Raw genomic sequence first — 24019 nt, 5'->3', positions numbered from 1 at the left:
ACACATCACCTGTTATTCTGGCGAGTGGTATTGTGCCCAGAACTGAAAATTAACTTCTCAATACAGTGTGGTGAAGAACTGAGTAACAAGAATTCACATTCTTGTCTACCTTTCACCATCCTGTTTAAAGCATGTTTTCCCATCTAGAAACTTTATGGAAACAGAAGGAATAGAGATAAATAGGTTTATAGCATTCATCTTTAACTATCTTTGTTGCAAATAGTCTTCTCTTTACATGTATTCCTAATTCTGCCCATATATAATGTACACATAGTTTTGGCAGGGTGATTTCAATATGCCTAAAACTTTGAAGGAATAATCTTAATTTTATTCTGAAATAACTTTCTTAATGTTTTAAATAATTAGAAACATTAAAAACATATTTTAGCTGACTGAAAAAAAAAATCTGTTTCCTATTTATTTTCTATTTTCCTATTTATTTCCTATTTATTTTTGCTAATCTTCAGTTATAAAATATGACTAGGTTTGAGGGAACCAATCTTAATTTGTTGAAATGTACACAATTCCTTAATATAATAAAGGGAATGGAGAAAAACTCACATTCTTCATTTAAACTGTTAAAATCTTTACAAAGTACTTCTAGATTTTTCTTGAAAATTCATTCTATTAGGAAGGGAAAAATAAGTCAGTCAGAAGAAAGTTAAGATCAAACTTTGATCTCAGAAGCTCCTAGAAATTATTTGAAATGTCCAGCATTATATTATATATAATATATTATATATTATATATATATATTATATATTATATATTATATATTATATATTATATATATATATATATTATATATTATATATATATATTATATATATATTATATATTATAATATGCTATATATTATATTATTATACACTATACTTTATAGAGTATATATCTATGATATTGTAATTTTGCATAAGAGTATTAGAAATATGGAATGGAATAATACATTCATGTTTGTGTAGTTTAAATGTTATAATTAGACTGCTATAGTTAATACTTCCATATATTAAAGAGCAAATCAACACTAATGTACCTAACACATCTTACATTTGAATTGCAGCAAGAAGGAGCTTGCAAGAAGGATTACTCCATCATCCTATGTTTCTAGGTCCTGATCATCTACCTGACTTAAAAAACTGCTTATCAGCCTCCCTTTCCCAACAGATAGGGTTGAGCCAATAATTCTAAATGGGAAACAATAATTTTTCATTCAACATGAGGCCAATGTACACAAGAAGGCTGGGGTAAAGAACAATAGGATATTGGTAGTTCTGTTCAAGTATTCTAAGTTTTCAGGCAGGAATTCTTGCTCATGGGAGAATTCTAGTAATTATAGCAGTGGGAATAAATGAACAGTAACTCTAGTGTCTACTCATCTAAAACTTGGAAAAGAGGAAATGATTCACTGTAAATAAACAGGAGTCTTTTTATGAAAAACAGAGGAAATGAGCAAACTTTTGGAACAAATCCCAGCTAAAACTCATTAAATCCAGCTGCACATACATATAATGACAACGTCTCTAATGGCTTCATAGAAATAGATTCTTTTTAAAATATTATAGAAAAAAAATAGGTTGAGGTGGCAAAGAAGGTAAAGCTCTGTCATTCAAACAACTGCACTGACAAATTCATGGACTCTGTTCTCACTAAGGTCTCAGTAATAATGCTACAAATATGATCACTTCTGTAATATTAAAGCAATATAATCTTTAGGCCGTCACTCCCAAGATTATGAATTTAGCTGGAATCTGCTGGCAAATTTCAATCACATTTTTTAGCTATGATGAATACATAAGCAGATGAGAAAAAAAAAAAAAATGCTTAGAAGCCTACCTGAATTGGCATCATTGAAAAATCTTACTCTCATACTCTAAAGATAGAATTTTAATATAAATGTAAAACACCATATGCATATGAACACCTACAGTGATCTCTGCTAGCTGCTCTCTCTCACCTGAAAAGCATAACTGCATTTTAAACTTTATAACAAGAGATTTTTAAAAGCAGCCCTTTTCTTGATAATAGATGTGAATTACAAAACTGGGAAAACCCAGTGGTTTTAGGAAGATGAGAATTTCTGAATCATACACAGAAAAGTCAGGAGACCTTCAACTGGTAATTTTCAGAACAAAATCACAATAACCTTTAACAAATTACCTTTTCCACATGTTTGATACCACCTACATATCAAACCTTTTTTTTCCTAATTGAAAATGAGAAATAGTTAACATCTTCATCCTTTCTAACCCTATGCCCAGAGGAGAAATTCAGTGACTTAAAGATGATAATTTATGTAAATTTGGAAATTAAATATTTTTCTTCTTAAATTTTCAGAGCACTTTAAAAAATCTATTCATTTTGTTGATGTATATTTGCAATATACGTATTTTAATTCAAACAGAATCATGGTTTTCACTCCAAGTATTTTCTGAAGAACACAATTTAATAATCATGGACTATTCAGCCTGTACTCCTAACACAGCATGCTACTACTGTTCTATTTCTTGTGTTTCCTGCTCTTCTCTGTTTCATTTTTGCACCCTCCTTTTACCAATGCAGTCTCAGTTCTCCACTCCATATAGTTGCTCTATTTTTTGGACAGCCCATCTAGCAATCTTCCTCTCCTGTGTTTGTATCCTAGCCTTTTAGTCCCAAAAATCACCTTTGCCCATACCCTGTGGTGCATTTCTTGCCTTCTGTACTCCTCCTTAGGACTCCCTGGTTTGATATTGTAGCTTCATTTATTCCAAGCTCCCAACATATCTATCTATTCCCTTCTTCATCTCTTTCTTCCCTCCTCTCTAGGTCTAGCTTTTATGTCCCTGGTATTGTAACTAAACAGCTTCATCCTCACTTTCTCAGGTTACCCACAAGACACAGGATATTGGTGAATTTACCCCAGCTGGCAGGTAAGCCCCCACCCAGTTGCTCTCACACTTCCCCATAGTGGAATCTGAAGAGAATCAGAAAGAAAAAAGCAATAAAATTAATCAGTCAAGATAAAGACAGTTTAATAAGTGAAAACAAAACAAAACAAAAACCCCAAACCCAAACAAGTGATGCAAAGCCAATCACTTATCAACAGCAGACTGAATCCCAGTCAGACCCTTAGCAACAGCTACTTCAGAAACAATTGCCCAGATTTTAATTGCTAAACATGACATGACATGACATGACATGACATGACATGACATGACATGTGTCACCATTCAATTCAGGTCATCTCTGTCCCCTTCTTGCTCACTCTGAGCCTACCTGCTGGCATGTCAGTGCAATTAACAGAGAAGGCCCTAACTCTGTGAAGCAGCACTCAGCATTAGCTGAAGAATCAGAAAATCACACAATCATTAATGCTGGAAAAGATCTCCAAAATTGTAAGTCCAACCTTAGACCAAACATCACCATCTCACCTAAACCATAGCATTAATGGATGCCAAATCCAGCTGTATCTTGAACACTTCAAGGGATGATAACTGCATCACCTCCCTGCATAGCCCCTTCCAATTCTTGACAACCCTTTCAGTGAAGAAATTATTTCTCAAAGAAGAATTAACTCTATGTTTTCTTATCTCAAGAAAACTAACTCCATCCTGTGGAGGCTTGTGAGCCTACTGGGGAGGGAGCATCAAGAATACACTGGAGAGATGTACCTTAGGCTCTGGGCATTCCTCACAACTCAGGGTGAGGAAAGAAGTGCTCTGTAGCACTATGTTAATTTGTCCCATTTCTGTCCTCCCCATTGGCCCGTTGGCCTTCCCTACCCCTTTTACCCATATATGTTCATGTTTTAGTGAGTTCTCCCTTCCCTGTTTTCCCATTGGTTTGTGTAACCCTGCCCATCCACCCTGGCATTCCCTATTAGCCCCTTCCCTGTGTACCACCCCTAAGTTCCCCAGACTATTGGATCCCGGATGCTCTTCTCTGCCCCCTCTTTCCCTGTATTTATGTCCTGGACCCTCCTTTGCCTTTGTCTTTGTCCCCTGTACCCCTTCAGTGTCACGTGAAACAAAGCACATTGGAATTCTATGCCTGGACCTTCCTGTGTCTTCACTGCTGAGCCGCTGCATGTGTGTGTCTGTGTGTGTCTGTCTGTCTGTGTGTCTTATGTGTTGATGCTCTCGTGGCTCCTACCCATTGGCGCAAGATGCCCTCAGGGAAGGTTGTGTCCACCACCACCATGGACCACAACACCATCCTATTCAAACCTAATACAGATGGACAAACTGGTCACCTCCATCCTAATCCAGGCCTGCTAAGAAAAAATATTTTGGAGTACTCATTCATAGGGTAGCACTAGCTATAGTCTATATGGCTAAAGATCTGTGCTTCAAAAAATCTGATAAGATTTACCTGAGATGGGAAAAATGCAAAACATCACCATAAAACAGTGCTTGTATTCACATAATAAAATGGTTTTCATTGTTTCTGTCTTAGAGATAAAAAAATTGTTTGGCACCTACTCTGCTGAGTAGCAGCTTCATAGCTTCATCTTTAAATGAAAAGTGAAAGCCAACCTCAATTATAAAACCTGCTATAAGACCAATTATTTTTTGTTCATACAAAGTTTTGAGGATTTGGGGGAATGGGGAGACTATGTAAATGTTGAGAATTTAGGAAGCAGAAGGCAATTTAACTTTCTGGGGGAGGAAGGAGGGAAGAGACTCTGATGTCATCATGTTATTAATCAGGATATCATAATTCTTGTACACAGGGAAATTAATATTTCTAATGATTATTTTTTTTTACATTCATTAATTTTTGTTTCTCAAGTCTGCAACTTTGACTTTCTTTTAGAAGATTTTTTTCTATGCAGGCAGTATTCATTTGGGGTTATGTTCATTTGGGGTTATTCACATAATGGTACTGTTCTTAATAGGACCTGCGACTATGTCATACATGTATCAGTTAAGATATATTAATTTAATAATATTTGTGTTTGGTGCCTTACATTTTTACTGCAGTGTTTGAAGGTTCTAATTTGAACATATCTTATATACAGACTAGTTATGGAAAGGAAACTGGAAGAGCTTCTTTTCTTTACTGGATTGTTCTGCTAAACTGACATTATACCCCCTGAGGCAAAGCCACTATATTCCTGAATTTGAGACTGATTGTGTGCTAGAATAATTGTCTGAGTCTGCAGTTTCAGAACATTGTTTTCACTGACATTCTAACCTTTTCAATTACTTTGGAATAGGAAATTAACTAAATTAAAGATCATGATTCTCTTAAATTAACTATTATAAATGGTTTCAACTATTTATATAAATTTAGATCAATTCAGATTCACCTTCCATGCACTACCTTTCACTATCCCTTGAAAGCAGTAGGGTTAAAGAATGATTATAACAGAGAACTTCAACTGAAAATTAGAACTAATCCTTAGCAGTAATAGAATACCATGAATGCTAAACCAGTACATCATGTCTAAGAAATGCATTTAAAAATTTCTTTCCTTAAACTGAAAAGTATATCTTCAGACCAATGAAGAGAATATTGTAAAACTACTAACTATGCTAAATATAAAGAATGATGAATGCAAATGAAAATATTAAACCTCATTAAAAAGAAAAAAAATCTATCCTCATGCTATGTACAATCCTAAGTCTGTGGTAAGTTCTGTGGAGTGGAGCACAGCTCAGGGGCCTGAATTCTTCTGAAAGAAATGATAGCCATGGAAAATCCTGCTTTCAGGGAAAGAAATGGTCACCATAGATTTGAAATTTGAGGCTGTTATCATAAATTATGATTTGGGCCTACACAACATTCATTTTCAAAAAGACAAATTCCGAGTGAGAATTTTACCAGCCTTCATTTCCATCTTAGCACAGAAGTGAAGGAGAATGTCTAATTTCACATCACAAGGAAGTGGAGGATATAAATAAAAAACAATTGTTGATGAACTAACATGGAATCTCATTTTTAATCTATAGCAGCAAATTAGGGACAGGTCAGTGTCAGGCCTTCAGAAATCTAAAATCTAGCTACAGAATATACCACAAATTCCTGAATAATTTTCAGACTTTACAAAGTCTATAACTAGTTCTTCATGTTTCTGAAACACAAAGGAGTCTTTTGAGAGGCAGAATATATTACTGAGTGGGCCAGTGCAGCCAGGCATGTTCCTACAGATAGTATCTCTAACTATTTCTGGATGGACTCTTCCACTGACTTATTACAATATATTCTAAGGGCTTAATCTGTGGATAAGTCAAGCTTTTGCTTCTATTATTTACTGCATAGGACTGGGGAACAATGAAATTGCCATAGAGAGCTAGATAAGCTGGTCCTAAAAGAGATGTCTAGAAAAGTTCCAACAGCAACTTCATGCTATTTCAGATAAACAACTGCCAGTGCAAAGCACATGGTAAAAATCCTGAGGTTTCAGAAGTGTCCAAGGAGCAATTCTACAGTGGTAAAGGTCCTTACACATAAAGAATATAGACATCTATCATCAGGCACCATGAAAATAAATGAGTTTTGAGATTTCTAGATGGTATGCTGAAGGGAAAGAGTGTTTTCTTCTCAAATGTTAGGGAACTTTAGTGAGAAAATTGTGCAAGCACAGTATAGTGCTGAGTGATCTGTACAAGACCAAATAGATCACACAGTAACAGCATTAGGTAGTACTCAGAGGGTCACAAAACATTTGTATATGACATGTATGATTAAGTGTAAAGGTATTATTTTTTGTTTTTCCAAAAGCTAAGAAAAGTGAGGCTATGTTCAAGGAAGGAGTATTAAACAGGAGCAAGGAAGCACTCGTGACACAAGTCAGAGTAAGTTCAGTACATGATGAGTGAAAACAAATACTGTTAAATTTCCTCTTGTGTCAGGACTGTGATAGGGGAATGGTTAGGCATGGCAAGGAGACTGCCTGTTTGTTATTCAGAAGCTGTACTGAATTGCTCCTTATTTAAAGTTGCAGCCTGTTACTTTTTACCAGACAGCTGTGTTTTGCTTTTTCTGCCTCTCACTGTGGCATCAATAAGATTTTGGTTTTATGTGAACGTCAATTTAAGATTAAATGCCATTGACATGACAGCACAAAGCACTGGCATCTTTATATCAGAATGGGCAAATCTTTTAACTGAGTTGTGAACAGGAATAGCTCTGGGAATCCCTGTATCTAATCTTCTCTTCCTGACAAAAATTAGAGGTGTCTCAGGGAGAAAAGTTCTAACCAGACGGAGGGGAAAAATATCCCCTGAATAAGAAAACTGCAGTTATGAAAGAATAACAGATATTTTCTAAAATTTAAAAAAAAAAAAAAAAAAAAAAAAAAAAAAAAAAAAAAAAAGCTGTCACATGCATCAGTTGTGGCTACAATAAGAATACACTTATATTTTTACATGCAGATCGCTACTGATGTCCTCTAATTAAAGTCATCAAGCTTATGCTGCCATTTCCTCAGCACAGAGATATGAATTTCCACAGTCATTCCCTCTGAGAGCAGTGTAGAGATACAGGAAGTGGACGCTTTACCTTATTCCTCCTAACACACTATAAGGAAATGGCTTTATATAAACTTGTTTTACACAAAGTTGACAAGCTGCCTTCTTTGTTCCTCATTTTTCTTCTCCTCTGTTCAGCTATTGTTCAAATTACTATTTCATTGACTCTTACTTCATATATACTCACCCTGCCAATTTCGGGCTAAAATATTCTCCATTTTTCTGAAGTTATTTCCTTAAATAAAATCACTGGAATTTTAGTTTTCACTCAAAATATTTCTTAGTTTCTCAAAACAGTTAACTTGAGAAAGAGTTCAGATGTTTTAATGGCCTTTTTTAGTAAAAAAAATACCTCTACCTATCAGGATAAATGTATCTTCTTGAAAGAATCTTGTCATTATAAATCAAAGAATAAGATAATTTCCAGCTTCCAATCAGTATTACCTGAAGCAATTTCCTCTACAGAAGATTTCAAGAGCAATTTCATCAGATTTCATTTAGAACTTGAATGCTTTATAGATTTCCATTTAATATCTCCTTATATTCTGATTTCTATAGTTTATACAAACACCTTGGATTCTGAGTTTATAAAATTTGGTTTTACTATGTTGGCAATGAGATTCTGAAAAGAGAGATAAAAGTTTCTTTATCCACATTTCTGTCCTCATGGATCATTAGCTTTTTCTTCTACTGTATTTTTAAATTGAACATAACGTTCAGAATTCACACAATTTTTCCATCAAAAAGGATGGAAATGTAGTTGCACACAAATGAAATAGCAGACTTTCACAAGTCTTTTTAATAACACACTGCAATTTTACTTCTTAATTTCAATGGCAATAATAGGAAGAAAAGTACTACAAAGACCAACAATTAAGGGCAGTTGACAATGCCTTGTGGGTAGCAAGAACTCAGCAATCACATAGGAAATAACTTGAATTAATTAACCTGATTTATTAGACCATCATTTCTTCTATCTCTGTCTTATGATATTAATTATTCAATTTCTTTCACTCCAGCATATATTTCTCATTTCCTTCAGTAAAACTATATTTTAGCACATTTTTAATTTGTTTTAGCATTTTTAAAGTATCTGGCATTATAGTTCAATCTGAAAAGTGAATAAATAAACTTCAGAGTAATCTTTCTGTTAATTCTGCTCTAAACTATAGCTTTATCAATCCAAAAAGATAATTATAATTTTGTATTTCATGTATTTACCGAATGAAAAATGGACATATTTGTTTGGTAACTGAATTGTAACTGCACCAAAAAATTAAAAATCTATCAAATAATGAGTATAAATTTCTGGCATATCTAATCTCTGACATATTATTAGGATAATAATGATGTAAGTCAGCACTGCATCCAGTTTTCAAAGCACTGCAAAAAAATACATCTTCTGCTTGTATTTTTTGCTTGCATTAATTTATGAATGGTGAAAAATCCCACACTAAATGGTTTGGAAATAACAGTTACAGTAGAAGGAAATCACCTGGTTAGATGGTCACTGTCTCAAAATTTATTATTTATTATTTTTATTATTTATTTGGTTTCTTGAAAACACACATGAGAAGTAAAGAATTAGCTTCTATTTAAAACTGGGGATTGTCTCGTGAGAGAAAGTAGGAAGAAAAGTCATTAGAAATATGCTTTTCAACATGAATGGCTGCAAACTGATTACATAAAATAAATTAGACACTTGGCAACCAAAATTAAAAAAAAAAAAGTAAAGGGCTATGCAGACATAGGAAAATAAGTTTGCCTTTCTACCCAGTACTAAAATTACAGTTAGAAGACTAAGTCAAATTCTGTCTACACACTTCAGAAAATGAGAAGTTTAAATCTAATTTAACAGTCAGGAAATCTAATCAAACAGTCAGGAAAAAAAAGCCTTAAGACATGAATTATCATATCCTATCTTACACAGAAAAATATGGTGCAGGAGAGCAAATCTTAAAGTAAAATGCAACAAAATCAAACAATTGAATGTAGAAATTAGACAAAATTCTATTTTTAAGTAAAATTAATTTCTAAACAGTAGGTGGAAGTGATCACGAAGTAGGATTTAAAAGGAACTGATTCGAGACCTTTGAAATCAGAGCCCTTAAAACAATATTTTTTAAAAACAATCTTATTTTGGTTGGTTTTGGTTTTCTTCCAAAGGAAAAATTTCTACAGTTTCTCTAGGCAGATTAGAGTAGATTTCCCTAGTCATTTTTCAGTGGTTCTGTAACAAAAAAATTCTAAAAGGTTTTTCCACAGTTTGCTCCAAACCAAAGGGAAAACATTTGATGTACTAAACTGAGCAATTATTCCATTTCTGTGCCACACTATATTGTGGTGTTCTGCTCTGCAAGATTCAACAGTAATTCATGGAAAGTAAGGTATAAGATAAAAATTGGAAGTAAATGGATCTTGGAAATCCCTTGAAGCCTGGAAAAATATCTCTTTATGTGTATTGGAAACAAACTAGATATCCCCAAAGTTATTCCCCACAAAATCTCTTTTTTTTTGCCAGCAAAAATTAATTCAATTAATTGCATACACTCTGTGGGACAAGTGCATTGTTTGTTAAAACTTGTTCATTCCGGTCTCCTTCCAGTATACTCCACTCTGATCCTGACAAGCAGTCAGGACAGATTAAGAGTGTACATCCAGGTACTCATTTTGTTGTTAATCTTCATTTGTACTCCTTTTCTCTTTTAGTTTTTATTTATTTTTTTTATTTTCTCTTCTCTTCTCTTCTCTTCTCTTCTCTTCTCTTCTCTTCTCTTCTCTTCTTCTCTTCTCTTCTCTTCTCTTCTCTTCTCTTCTCTTCTTCTCTTTTCTCTTCTTCTCTTGACTGCAGAGATTGAGCTTTCCATATTCCATGACTTTCTGCGGTACATTTTCTGCTACAGTTTAATAACTAATATATTCAACTCACATATGTCACAACAGTACTACTAAATCTTAAAAATAATTGTGCTTTCTAAGCTTAAAAACATACAATTTTGCTTTCAATAGTGTTTTAAACTTAATAATACCTATCCAGTCATGTAGACAAGTAAAGCTCAGTCTCTTAACCACAGTACATTCTAGGAAATTATATTCAACACTCAAAAAGAAACCACTACAGCTGAGAAATACACATTTCCCTACAAAGCAATCAATCAGATCATATTTATGAGCTACTTACTTGTATAAGTCAACTGAAATCCTTGGTCAGTATCAGATCCATTGGTATTAAACTCTATCCACATATGATTAGAAGTGCTATTAAGAATAACTCCCATCATATCATTTTTGGTGAAGACTCCAAGAGAGCGTGAAGAACTGTCTTTTCCATCATACACCTTGCAGAAATAAGAGCATGAAATTGGACATCAAACCTAAATATATGAAAGATTTTCATTTATACAATAATTACAAAGTTAGCAAAATATTTCCAATAGTTTCTCCAAAATCCTTATTTATCTATTTTGAGAGGTATATAGCTCTGGGTTATATAGTTCAGTTAAATCTTAAATATTCTGTTCCCCTTTAAGTGTTTTATAATCTTTTGCCTTTTTGGTTTTGTGACCTCATCTTGAAAGAAATTAATATTTATATGCAATTCTATCTTCTCAGGTTTTGTAAACTCAGATTGTTTTCTGGATTATTCACCAAGGCCAAAAGAAGTATAAGTTCTGAAACCACCATTGAAGCTAAATCCTTACAGCCTACACTATTCTCTCCTGTCTGGATATATCAACAGCAAAAAAGATATTTAAGTCAATCTGTCATCTTCTATCTCAGGCTCTAAGCCTGCAGCAGTTTTGGTTTACTATCAGATTTAACAAAGACTGATAAGTTTTCAAAAAGATATGTGAGTCTATTTCCAAACTAATTGTAGAGATGTTCTTATTTGCCACATTACTTTACTGAAAACTTTCAGCAATATCTATGTAAGTACTTTTTCAAATCCTAAAATTTTTAAGAATGCTCTTTGACTGTTCACAAATACAGGAGAAGTACAAACTCTTGCCAAGGGGATAAAAAATTACTTTTTTTTCTCATTGTAAAACCAAATTTTTTTTATATTGAAAGCAAAGTGCAAAAATAGCCTCCTGCAGTTTTGTTTTGTTTGTTTTCTCAAGATGAACTTAAGAAGCAAATTTCTTCTTTAAATTAAATAAATCTACTTTCTCATGGAAAAAGAAGCAATATAAAGTGTGTAAATACACACCATACATGAAATATCATGTCAATGCTTATACAAAAGCAAGAAATGGATTTGAGCAGCTGGTTTCTGATACAAAGTGAAAGATAATTTGCCCTTATTGCCTAAAGTGTCCTAAAGTGACTAGAGACAACCAGCACAAAAGCTACAATTACAGTAAATATTTCAAGCACTCGATCTTCATCTCTCACTAGCAGACCTTGTGGTACAGTGTGGATTTATACTGAATCCAGTGAGAAGGATTAACAATCTAAATTGCTACATCTGAGTCACAGGAAGTTCTCCTTATTTAAATGCCCAGCTAGATCTATTACTAAAATTTAGAAATGCTTCTTTTGAGATGACAGACTATTGCAGCATTTATAGGTGCAGACCAACAATTAAAAGCAGTTCTATTTTTTCTGTGGAGAAAATACCAGCATGTCAACATACCAGAAAATACCTACATTTACCTTTACATAGGTAAATGTCTTGAAAGTACCATGTTCATCTCAAATGTCATTAACAAAATGAAATAATAAAAACAACATGCATAAAGATTTTTTTAAGACAAAAGCATATATTTACTTTTATAAACCTACATAGATATAAATAATTACTTACTCTGAAGGAAACTTTTGAAAAATAATATATTGTGCTAGCAATTGATAGAAGAATACATTTGGTCTTTATTATTGATGCTAAGATTGTCTTATACCAAAGCACACAGATGAGATGTCTCAGAAGATACAACCCATTGTATTTAGGGTTCATGCAAGCAGTTACACATACTTAAGGTCCACCTCTTGGAAGAAATATAACTTTAAGCTATGCTAAGAGTATCTGAAAAATTACTTGCAAGCTTCTAACCACTGTCTTGGGGCAGAACTACCGATTAATTTCGTGGACAGATTATGCTTTATTTATTAGAGCTGGAAATCTATTGTACAAAGTGAAGAATCATTTGTTCACCATAAGACTTATTTCCACAGATATATTACGCTTGGGAGATAATACTTGAAATGGAATGTTCTAATAACTGTCATTAATTAAAAATGCTACCTATGTTTAACAAATATTTTTATTCATCTATAAAACAAAACAAACAAAAATCCCAACAGCTAAAAATTACAGACATCTTGTTTCAACAGTGCTCTGCCTCACTGACTGTTAGAGATACTCTTCCTACCTGAGGATTAACAAGTTAAATAATAGAATCCCTCAAGATTAATCCAGATCCAAATGAAAAGTGTTTTATGATATTTAAATTAGATATAAAAGATCCTGTAAAAACAGCTGTAAAGAACCCCAAACCAAACAAAAAAAAAAAAAAAAAAAAAAAAAAAAAAAAAAAAAAAAAAAAAAAAAAAAAAAAAAAACCAAAAAAAAAAAAAAAACAAACAACAACAACAGAAAAAGGCTGGTGCAATTTTTGGTGACACTTGTCCATCTGTTGCTCACATTACAGACATAAGCAAGTACATACCTACTCCAATAAGTGAAGCATTGTTAGTGAACAAATACAAGCACTGAATCTCCGTTGTCCACACTGAAAAGCTGATTGAACCATCCTAGGAAAAACACTTTTTAACCAGTGCTTGTGATGCTAATTAATGTGGGCCAAGGATCACTCCCAATAGACAGCTTGTGTACAACCATTGTGTCATGTCATATGCCATTGATTTCACAGATACAGAATGCATTTCATAAACTTGTCTAGACTATTTATCACTATTCATTCATATTTAGTACATACATTTAACTTATTTAGGAGAACACATTTGAAATATAATTTGCATGCTGCAATTACAATTTCCTCGGTCATGAAGAAAAAAAAAAGTCTTTTTGGCTAAAGAGATAAAAATCAGAATATTACATTCTGCTTTTCCTCATACCTTTGACAAATTCACTGAAATTGAATTATAAAGATTCTGGCATAAGTAGCCACCTGAAAGAACTATGAATGTTCAAGTGGTAGTTAAAACAGGGAGACCAGGAGGATGAAGTGTTAGTGAGTGAGAAAGGATAAACTCTAAAATAAAGAGATAATCCAAATATTCACTTTTGTCATATGTCCTTCAAAATGGTGAAACTGTGTCTATTACTTTACTTGAATTTAAATTTATTTCCCACTAATTTAAGTTCAGATTTTGTCACAGCAACAGAATGTTTGCCCACAAATTACAGACATTAACCTGCATGCATTCTTCTTGAAAGCAATAGGTTTGACCTTTCCTCATGCACTAGTCTTACTGATGCCAGAAATACTCCGTGCAAATTATATGCCATTCCATGCACTCTACAGCCTCAATATCCAGCCTCAATATTCCCACTTGGATACTGAGCTGATATATAGAGCTATAGATTAGTTTATATTTTCAAAGCAAGTAAGTAGTGGCAGAGTATGAGTCAAGTCACCACAACTTGATTGTCTACACAGTATTTATTGTCAGCGCATCCCTAGAACGCATTTAATGCAGACTTACTAACACCTTCACAAATCTTCCCTCAGAAAGCCTAAGTGCAGGATCTGCATAGGCCTGGGACTGTTTCTGAGACACAGTTCCAGTGAGCCACCTTATTGTGCAAGATGCGAGAATTTAACATTAGAGGTGTAGACAAACTGCAGAAGCTGGTCTGGGGAGCAGCAGGGAATGATCACAGCATTGTTTAGAGCTGTGTTTAGGATTAATTTAACCAAAGCATTCAGGGATGCCTCTTTTTCCCTATTTGTGAGGAACTGAAAGTGTTTGGTTTTCTTACTGGAGTTAAAATATGCACACAAAAGAACAGCATAGTACTACAGTTATTCATGAGGAGAAATGGTCCAACAACAATGCTATTGTATCTGCATCTGCTGTGGGAATGTACAGCACTCACCTGAAGGAGAAGGAAATTCTGGCTAGAGTTTCTTGACTTTCTTGAAGTTTTTTATTCTGACAGTAAAAAGAAATTACTTACAACTAAACTTAGCCAATTTCCTTAACTGCAGAGATTTTATAGCATAAAATCATCCCAAAGGGACATTTTTTTAAAATATTCCTATGGAAGCTGGGCAAGCAAGGACTGTATAGCTTGCTGACATTGCTAACATTCTGAAATCTTTTCACTGTATCCTCACAGAGTTTATAGTGATCCTACCTCAAATAGTAACATTATATGCTTTGTCTGACACTCCTGCTGAGTTGATCTTGGGATTGTTATAGATGAGTAATGAGATGGTTGGCTCTCACAATTAAAGGGTGAACATTATATGTATGTTAACAGAAGTTTTTAAAATGTATAGTTATGTTACCGCAACATGCCCTCCCCCATGCATTGTTATCACAGGATGGCCTCATTAGTCAGGGCATTTGGGGAGGGTTGGCTTGCTATTATAATAATACCCAACCTCCAATCAAGATGTAAGAAAGTGATCTCCACCACTAGATGGAAAGGAAGGAGCTGACTGACAAGACTTTAGGAGGGACTAGAGGTATAAAAGGCAGAGCATCCCTTTTGAAGATGAATATGTGGCTGATAGTTACGGGGGCTCCCAGTGCTGTAATAATAATAATTTTTCCTTATTTAGTCCTTTTGTTGTATTTTTTGTTAAGGTTTAATAAACCTTTAAAACTTTAAAAGTCAGCAGTTGTTTCTCATAGGATTATTACGTTATTATTACAGGCTTTTATTGGCCCACTTTATCACGCACTATAGAGCAGCAGTTTTTGCCCTTTACCTACCTTTCCCCGCGGTGCCCCCTCCCTGGCCATGGCTCAACCACACCCTGTAGTGGTGGTTGTATCTGGCTGGAACTGGCTGTGTCCGGCTGGGGCAGCCCCAGCCGGTCCCGTCACAGAGCCCCTGCAGCCCCCACTGCTGCCAGGGCCTGGGCACTCACACCCAATGCAACTCTATGTACATACAGGTTTTTCTTGTAAGACAAAGTGAGATACTGAGCTGGGAAAATGTCCTATATTTCAGCACAAGATTTATAAATATTCTTAAGCTTAGTGCATCCCTTGCAAGCTTCCAGCAAAGCAGTCTTGCAACCTCCTTCTGTGCAGCACAAGATAGAAGGCTGGGGTTTGTAACAAATTTTGCTCCTATTTTGGGTGCAGATAGGAAAGAAAGCAAGCTTTGAAGTCCATAACCATGCCAATGTGGTGATTCCAATGGAAACATGTAAAAGGACATTCTGTGTCCTTTTATAGAGAATAGAGAGGAAATAGACTTTTTTTTTTTTCATAAATGCAGGTAATAGAGAGACCTTAATTGGTGGAAGAGAGCTTAATTGTATAAATGGAAATTGTGCTGTGGCAACTGACTCAAAACCGAAGAACAGTCCTTGCAGTTCAGACATCACCACAATTTTGCCTTTTCGTCCTTTGGACCCTCTGCAGTATTGTGCTTAAAGGTCTATAAAAGAAAGTATCTAACCGGTTGCTCAGAACAGCTTTGTCTCAAACAAATCTTTCTTGTATCTCTGGGGAATTTCGCTAAGTACACTGGACATTACTCATGAGATGTTCTGAAAGATAACTGAGTTTCTTGAATGTTTCTTTAGGGTTTTCTAAGGGTTTTTTTTTGTTGTAGATTTTTAAGTAGTTTATTAAATTATTTATAAACCAGATATCTACAAAGCTTCTGGGAGACTTATGTACCACATTCTAGCAACTCAGTGGGCAATTAAGTTCTTTCCTCCCTCCTGCATCTCTTCAGAGCAAAAATACTTCTGGGAATCTGCACTGTTAGACCATGGATAATGGGAGCAAAGGACAATAAAAACCACATATTTCATCCACCTACTCAATTCCCTTTGGTCTAAAAGCAAAACCAAGGTATTGCAGTGTTTTATACATGGTAGCATTTATTATCAATGTTTTTGTGGGTAAAGACGGAGAAAATGCTGTTCTTTTGATTGTAACTTTATAAACTAAACTATAAGTTTTGCTTATTTCATGGTCAAATAAAGTACTTGTTGAAAAGAACAGATATAATAACAAAGATATAAATGTATATATTAAAGTGAAGACTTTTTTTCCTCCCCACCTTCATTCTCTCTGTAAATGCCTTGTTTTTTGCAGGAGATGAATTGTCACACTTAATTACATAAGGAAGCTCTTAAGATGATGAAATGGATAAAAATATAGCCACTTATATTTGATCCATAACAATTATATCTTTAAACTCATTGTGTGAAGCACTCAGTGCAAATTAAAAAAATCAAGAGACAGCAATTTCTAACATGTTAAATGGGTTACTGGGAGATAACCAGAAAGGAAATTGCTAACTGAATTCTGAATACTTTGTGATTTTAAGTATTAATTAACCAAAAATTTGGGGACATAAAATTGAAAGACTAATTTATGTAAATGTAAATGTATGGTCAACACTTCAGATGAATATCAGGATTTCCAGTACATACAAGAATGCAACAGCTGCTATCAGGAAAAGGCAACTTATTACCATGCTGTAGAAAAGTACATACTCAAAATCTGTATATATTTAGGCCGTGATTCAAATGTTCCCTGAAATGTAAAAGAATGAAAGACAGCTTCTATAACTACAGTTTTAGTCAATATTGCAATGTTAGTTTCCATTTAGGGAAAAAAACAAAAATCCCTGTGCTACACTTATAAATATTGTGTAAAGAGAAAAAAATACTAGATATTCAAAATCCAAGTTTACATTTTAGGTTTCCTTTTAAGATTTATACCACTTTAAACAGTCTAATACTTCTAGAAAGACAATTGAAATCACAATGTCTCTGTCAGTTTCTTTGAATCTAATATAAATCATTGAATCTCGTATAAAGGCAGTGATGCTACCCACCTAGTGGATATGAAAAGAAAGATAATTGCCATTGGAAACAGATTTATTCATACAATGTGAATATTTAGCATAGAAAGTAAAATAATTTTTCTTATTACCTTAACAATATCTCCCTCATGCAGCTGAAAACTCCTGGCTCTAAGATGGATTCCTTTTCCAGCCTCAGTTTCAATTTTATAGATACATTCATGGTTGTTGTCATAATTAGATGGAAAATTTGGAGACAATAATGTTCCTTCATTTCCAGAGACAGTTGCTCCACATTCAGCTAAAGAAAACAGACACATTAAAACAAAAGAAGTGAATTATCCAATTCAAGAAAATATGAGTTATTAGCAATAATATTTATGCTCTATAAAATCTCTAACAGGCTATCTAGAAAAAGTGTATTTCTATCAAGTTTCATCTGTAGGACCAACTCCTAGAATCCCTATCACAGTTGCCATCTCCTGCATTTCACTGGGTCTGTTTATTATGTGCACTTACGTGCTTTTACCTTCAATTTATCCCCTAGTCCTCCCATCTGACCAACCAATAATGCAGGTTAGCCTGGATACCATAAAAATTGAATACTTTATTGAAATATAGTTATTGTGGTAACATTTCAAATAAACATAATATTGATTTTACCTCTGTATTCAGCTTTACAAATTAGTATTTAAAAAAGCACTAAGTATTTAAACAAGCAGTAAGCTGCCAAAAAAAAAAAAAAAAAAAAAATCTGGTACTAAATGAAGAGCATTCAAACACCTTTTTTCTCTATCTGGAATAAAACCAAAAAAAGAACAAAAAATAAACAAACCAACATTTATTGACATCAGTCAGTGCCAAGGAGACAGATCCTTTCCTTTCTGAGTAAAGAGTAGGTGAGTCTTTTTCACAGCCATCTGTAGTAAGCACCTATTGACACTTTCATTAGACATTTCTTGTTGTGGCTCCCCAGCAAAGAAAATAATAAAGACTAGGAGGAGTGGTATGTTCCAGACTATGGACTCAGTTTGAATTCTGAACAAAGACTAATAAAATTATGCCAAATATGCAACATAAATTCTATCACATAGATGAAAACATCCAAACAGACAGCAAATAATATTGGTGTACTGTTCAAACCAATATTTAAACCACTTAAAAATGACCTAAAAACACCTTATAAAATCCCACATAACATTAACCTACCAACTATTAATCTTCAGCTTCTTTTTAGGTGCATGAGATTGATATTGATATCTTATTTTTCAGTCTAGGGATAAAATACACTGTAGTTTTTGACCTAAACATCATTAGACCTCATTCACAGTTTTGTAAAAACCTAACAGGTAAAATAATAATAAATGAATGTATAATTGTAAAACAACAGATACTCCCTATCAAAGAAGTAGTAGGTTTAGAAAAAAAATCTGTATTTTTTCTAATAATGTTTAATAGATTTTTAGGGTTTTTAGGATGGTAAAACATTTATTTGAGAAGAATTCAAGAAGAAATGTATGATTTATATTTGCAAATAAGCACTCTAAACATTTTGGTTTTACATTTCCGAGGCCTTCACAGATACCAAATTTATGTCCCTTTTGCTTTTAAAAGTATAAAAAGTGTGTATTTTTTACTTCCTCCCTAAAATGAATCTGAAGAAAGAAAGGGAGTAAGAAAGAGAAGGAGAAGAAAGCAGGGATGGATGGAGGGAAGGGGAAAGGAGGGAAGTAAGGATGAAAAGGAGAACAAGGAAAGGGGTGTCGTGGTTTGACATAGAAGTGAATTTTTTCCAGGAAGTTAGGTCAAATCAATCAGTGGTCAGGTTTAGATATTGGCACTTGGAGTGACATAATTACAATCTTACATGGAGCCTTATTTTTAGTCTGCATTTGGGATCTCCTTAGGCAAAATTAAAAAGGAAATAACCAATAAACTGGCTCGGGATCTTTATCTGGCATGTTAAGCTAGAGTTCACTAGACTATTTTAAAGTAGAGCTTTATATTCTCTCCTTCTTTATCTTCAGTTTTGAGCTACATTATATTTAACAGGCAGAAGGGTATTGGGAAATAAGAACCCCTGCCACCAAACTTCAGACAGATGAACTCTTTCCTTGTTGGAGAATATAGGATTTATAAAGTATTTCTAACATGTTTAAAGTCACCTTACATTGTCTAAATGTTTCAAAGAACTGTAGTACACTGAAAAACTAGATTTTTATTTCAATACTTCTTTGGTAAAGCATGTCAAGTGTGTGATACTTATTACATATGACTACATATAAATGTCTCTCTTTACCTATTGGTGTGTACATATCCATATGTAGCTATTTTTGTCTTGGATTTTAGGAAGAAGATGGAACTGATTAAGTTTATAAAATGTAATTCAAAGCAATGCCAAAATTAATGCCACATTAATGTAAAACATTTACAATACCAGTACTCTACATGAGCCTTCTACAAACAACTGTTTGCCTGGGTAAAGATGCATGCAAAAACCAATGGTCCCTTAGGCTCCATCAGTATCTTCTTATTTACCTCCTTTAAAGAACTAGAAATACACAAGTACAATGTTGAAGAGAAGAAAGTATAGAAGCAAAGGATTTTTTCTTACTTAATGTTCATGCAATATTCTATGTTTTGTTTCAGTGAGTGACTGTAAACCACTAAGATATATGAAGTTATAGAGAAAGTGTACAATGAGCTTTCCAAAATCTAGAACTTGACATATTTCTTGCTCCAGTAAGTCTATGTTCCAAGATTCAAAGCCATGGTAATTTTAGATCTGTGAATAAAAGTACTGACATAAGATAAGGGATGCTAAAAACAAAATACTACTACCCTTCTAAAATATGCTACTTTCTGAAAGAAGCAGATGTATTGTAACATGAGCAATTATTAACTAAACTTTAATTACATGGCAAAGTTCTCTGAACTCAAGTTGGCACTCATATACCTCCAAACAATGCTATAAAACCATATTCATGTTACCCTTTTGGAATCCCTTGCAAATATCTGACAGCTATGCAGTTTCATCAGGCCCCATCATTCTATTCATTATCATGACAAAGGTTTGCTTATGTCATCTGGCCAGTCAAGTTTCCTACCTCATCTTGTGTCAGTCAGCAAATCACTAACACAGACCCCAGAAAGAGGCTTTCAATGGAAATGAAGCCCTTCTTTTTAACTTCCCTTCCTCAACAGATACAAAGCCTGCCACAGCTCAGGTTAAAGTTTTCTAGCTATATTTTGCTAATCTTAGGATTCAAGTCAAAGCCATGTTTAATTAGGTCTCCCAATGTCTTGGCCTGGAGATTTAGATGACTTTTTTTTCAAAGAAATGTTGTCCTCATTGATGGAAAAATTCCTTTTCTCTCCAGACTGTTGGAGCTTCTAAGTGTGCTAATAACTGAAATCTCTGCTATTTTGTGACCAATGCCCAGATATACAGCAGACCTTATGCCCTAAGGACTTCAGTTGACCATTTTTCTAACTGTTCCTGCACACTACAGTCCAGAACTGCATGACCACACCTTCCATGCTTATGAACTAGAAACTCAATGAAATGCAATGCTGAGTCTGTCCTTGGCAGCAGGAAAAGCTTAAGCAGTCAAAGGCATGTCTCCTCTTCAAGGCTCGGATATTTTACTGAGTAGTATGGGAAAAGTAATGTTTTTTCTTTAAAAATATTTACAGTAGCTGATACTGTTGCTACTTTTTTTATATCATAATTAACACATGCAGCCAATATGTATGACACCTAAATTCAATTCACTTTGGGGATTTGAACATGCATCTCCTATGACTTCTGCCTCACACAGAGATTTGAAAATCAATCGCAAAGCGAACAAATGTTGACTAATCTCTTTAGCACAGTATGTAGGGCATTAAATAAGGGAGAAGGAAAACTTGTTCGAAGAAACTCATACATTAAACAGTTGGGAAATAAAATTCTGAAGTAACTCATTGTCGCATCCCAGGTTTGCGTTCAGATTAGGGGTTTTGATATATGTCAGTTAGCCGAGTTCTGTGTACCCCTGTGCACCCCCCGTATTCCCCTCCGCCATGGTGGTCCACTCCTGGTCTCTTACCATTGGAGCATCACCATGCCAGTCCTGTAGTCAACCCCCTGTCCACTCCGGAGAGTTCGGTGTCTGTTACCCTGTCCCCACAACCCAGTTCGCCCTGGAGCCCCGTGTCCGCCCCTGTCGTGTCCCCGTTGGTTACCCCGGTCCACGTCACTCCTGCGTAGCCTGTCCCCACTGGGCAAGGGCGGCTTCCACCCCCATCAGCCCACCCCCTATAAAACCCCGCGCCCCCCCAGTCCCAGCGCCATTTTGTTCATGCGGCGCTGGGAGCGAGTCGTGCTTCTCCATCGTAGCTCCACGCAACAATAAAAGCTGTCCAGCTAACCATGCGGACCGAGTAGACATTCCTTCCCTCTTTGTCTTGTCCCTTGCACATGGCAGCAGAAGCAGCCAGCCCCACCCCCGTGCGCGGAACACAGAGGCGCCTGGGACAAGCGGCACCCTGGTCCCGCCGAGAAGCAGTGCCTCAGCCAGGCTCTCCGGAGCTGCCCGGGACCGGGGAAGACAAAGCAACACTGCAACTCATGAATCAGTATTCACTGTTACCTTGTGAGCACCGAACTACTAGACTGGAAACATATATTCATGTTCACTTCCATTTCTTCACCTCCAATCTTTAATTCCTTATGCAAAATGAAACAAGAGCCTTTGGCCACATTGACATGCTGATTTTGCTAGCAAGCATCAGATACACTTTAAAATTATTTTACAGATACAAAGCAAATGAAGACACATCTCTTATATTCTTGATAAGAGATCCAGCCATAGCAGTTTTGTGTAAAGAAGGGATATGGCTTGTCCACCTATGGTAACTGAAAACTAAAGCACTGCCAGCCTTGAGAGATGTAATGAAACATTACCTATCTAGCACATGTGTTCTATAAGTAACTACTGACTTTATTATCTCAAACAGAAAAATGCTATCATATTATCTTGAAAGAGCTCTTTAGTTTTTGACTGGCCACTTCCTAACTTCAATGCCTTCCAGATACCTGCTCAGTTCCATAAACCTGTTTTCATCTTGACAACAATGAACTGCCTCCCCAGCCCAGAAAGATGAAAAGGATTTCTCACTCCCCCACATGAGAAAAAACATCTTGTATGTGATTGTAATTTCATTAATTAACTACAATTCACTGAATATTACCAATATGCACCCTTTCCTCAATAAAAATCAACTATATCTGTATTAGTATCTGCAAGTCTTAAATTATGCAAACATTGACAGGTATAGAATTTGCCAGGAAAATAATCTTTACTGATCTTAAAGTAATTACTGTTGATAGTCTGTCTCCATATTTTGATCCACAACCTTGTGTTGGAATATCAGGGTGAATTTAGGTGAACAGGTAAACTACAACAGACCCATTGAACATGCTCTATGTAAATAGTATTTTCAGGACTAACTCCTCAAGCTATAGCATTTAAAGAAAATTAACATATTTCACAGTGCTCTCTGTGTGGTTATGTGATATGCATAGATTAGTATAATAACTATATACTATAGATATAAAAACTATAACTAATATAACTAAACTTAAAATCTGTATATGAGATAATATCTAAAAATTGCTATAAAAAGATGTAGTGCTGAAATACATGCTATGATGTAACAGAGATCCTTTCTCTGTGTTGCATGTCTCCCTCTCCTTTGTTTCTGTATCAATCTATTTTACTTTTCAAGATACAAAATACATTGATTCAAAGTTCTAAAATTTTTTACTATTAACATGGTCAGTAACACCTAAACCCACTCTCTAGATTAAACAATTAAGATCCAGTTCTCACTTAATTTATTTCAATTTAGTAATGTATTTCAAATATATCCTGTGACCAAAAAGAAGTGTAATTCAAGATATTTTTCAGCAGAGAATATGTAAAAAGTATGTCAAAAGAAAAAAAAACCCAGAAAAATAATTGAAAAAAACCCCACCAGTGAGCCAGAAAACCATGAAAGCAAAAGAAATACTCATATTGACTGTTTCCTCCTCTAAAAGATTTTAGAGGAGGAACTACATGCTTTAATTTCACTACAGTTTCCAAATTGTCTGTTATAACCTTGGTAAGAAGTGCAGCAGACTGTAAAATGCTGCTTTATCAAACTGTTCTTTAATTCCCTTTCAGAGAGAGTAATCTGTCTGGAACAGATACTTGACCCCATTCTTTGTTCTTTTGCTTAATAAAGTCACAAAATTCTACCTAAATACATAACTTTTTTCTTTCTTTCATTGTCTCACTTGAAATTGGATAAAAGGAAACTGCAGAGGGTAGATCTTTTGAAGATCATCAAACACTTCCTGAATATGAGCACAAACTATAAAACAAACAAAATTCAGGGATTTTTGAATTGCTTTGAAATATAGTTCATGTAAAATGTAACAATAACTTTGCTTAATGGAAAAGTTTACTTTATTATTTTTTCTTCCATACATATTGCTAAAAGGTTTGACAGGATTTTAAGCAGATCTCCAAAGCAGAGATCAAATAAAAATCGTATGTTGTCAGTTTAA

General features: G+C 34.6%; 1 protein-coding gene across 1 annotated transcript in view; it reads right to left on the bottom strand.

The window, feature by feature from the left end:
• The window catches only part of CSMD1 (CUB and Sushi multiple domains 1), a 1092714-nt gene that overhangs the window by 193444 nt on the left and 875251 nt on the right, over positions 1 to 24019 (bottom strand). Inside the window, exons 22-23 of the mRNA XM_053939637.1 lie at positions 17553 to 17722; positions 10636 to 10792 (exon numbers count right to left, since the gene is read on the bottom strand). Coding sequence (XP_053795612.1) covers positions 10636 to 10792; positions 17553 to 17722 — 327 coding nt within the window. The remainder of the gene's footprint in view (positions 1 to 10635; positions 10793 to 17552; positions 17723 to 24019) is intronic.

The sequence above is a fragment of the Vidua chalybeata genome, chromosome 3, assembly GCF_026979565.1.
Source record: "Vidua chalybeata isolate OUT-0048 chromosome 3, bVidCha1 merged haplotype, whole genome shotgun sequence".
Taxonomy (NCBI): Eukaryota; Metazoa; Chordata; class Aves; order Passeriformes; family Viduidae; genus Vidua; species Vidua chalybeata.
The sequence above is the reverse complement of the archived record's forward strand: the minus strand, read 5'-3'. Positions and strand labels throughout refer to the sequence as shown.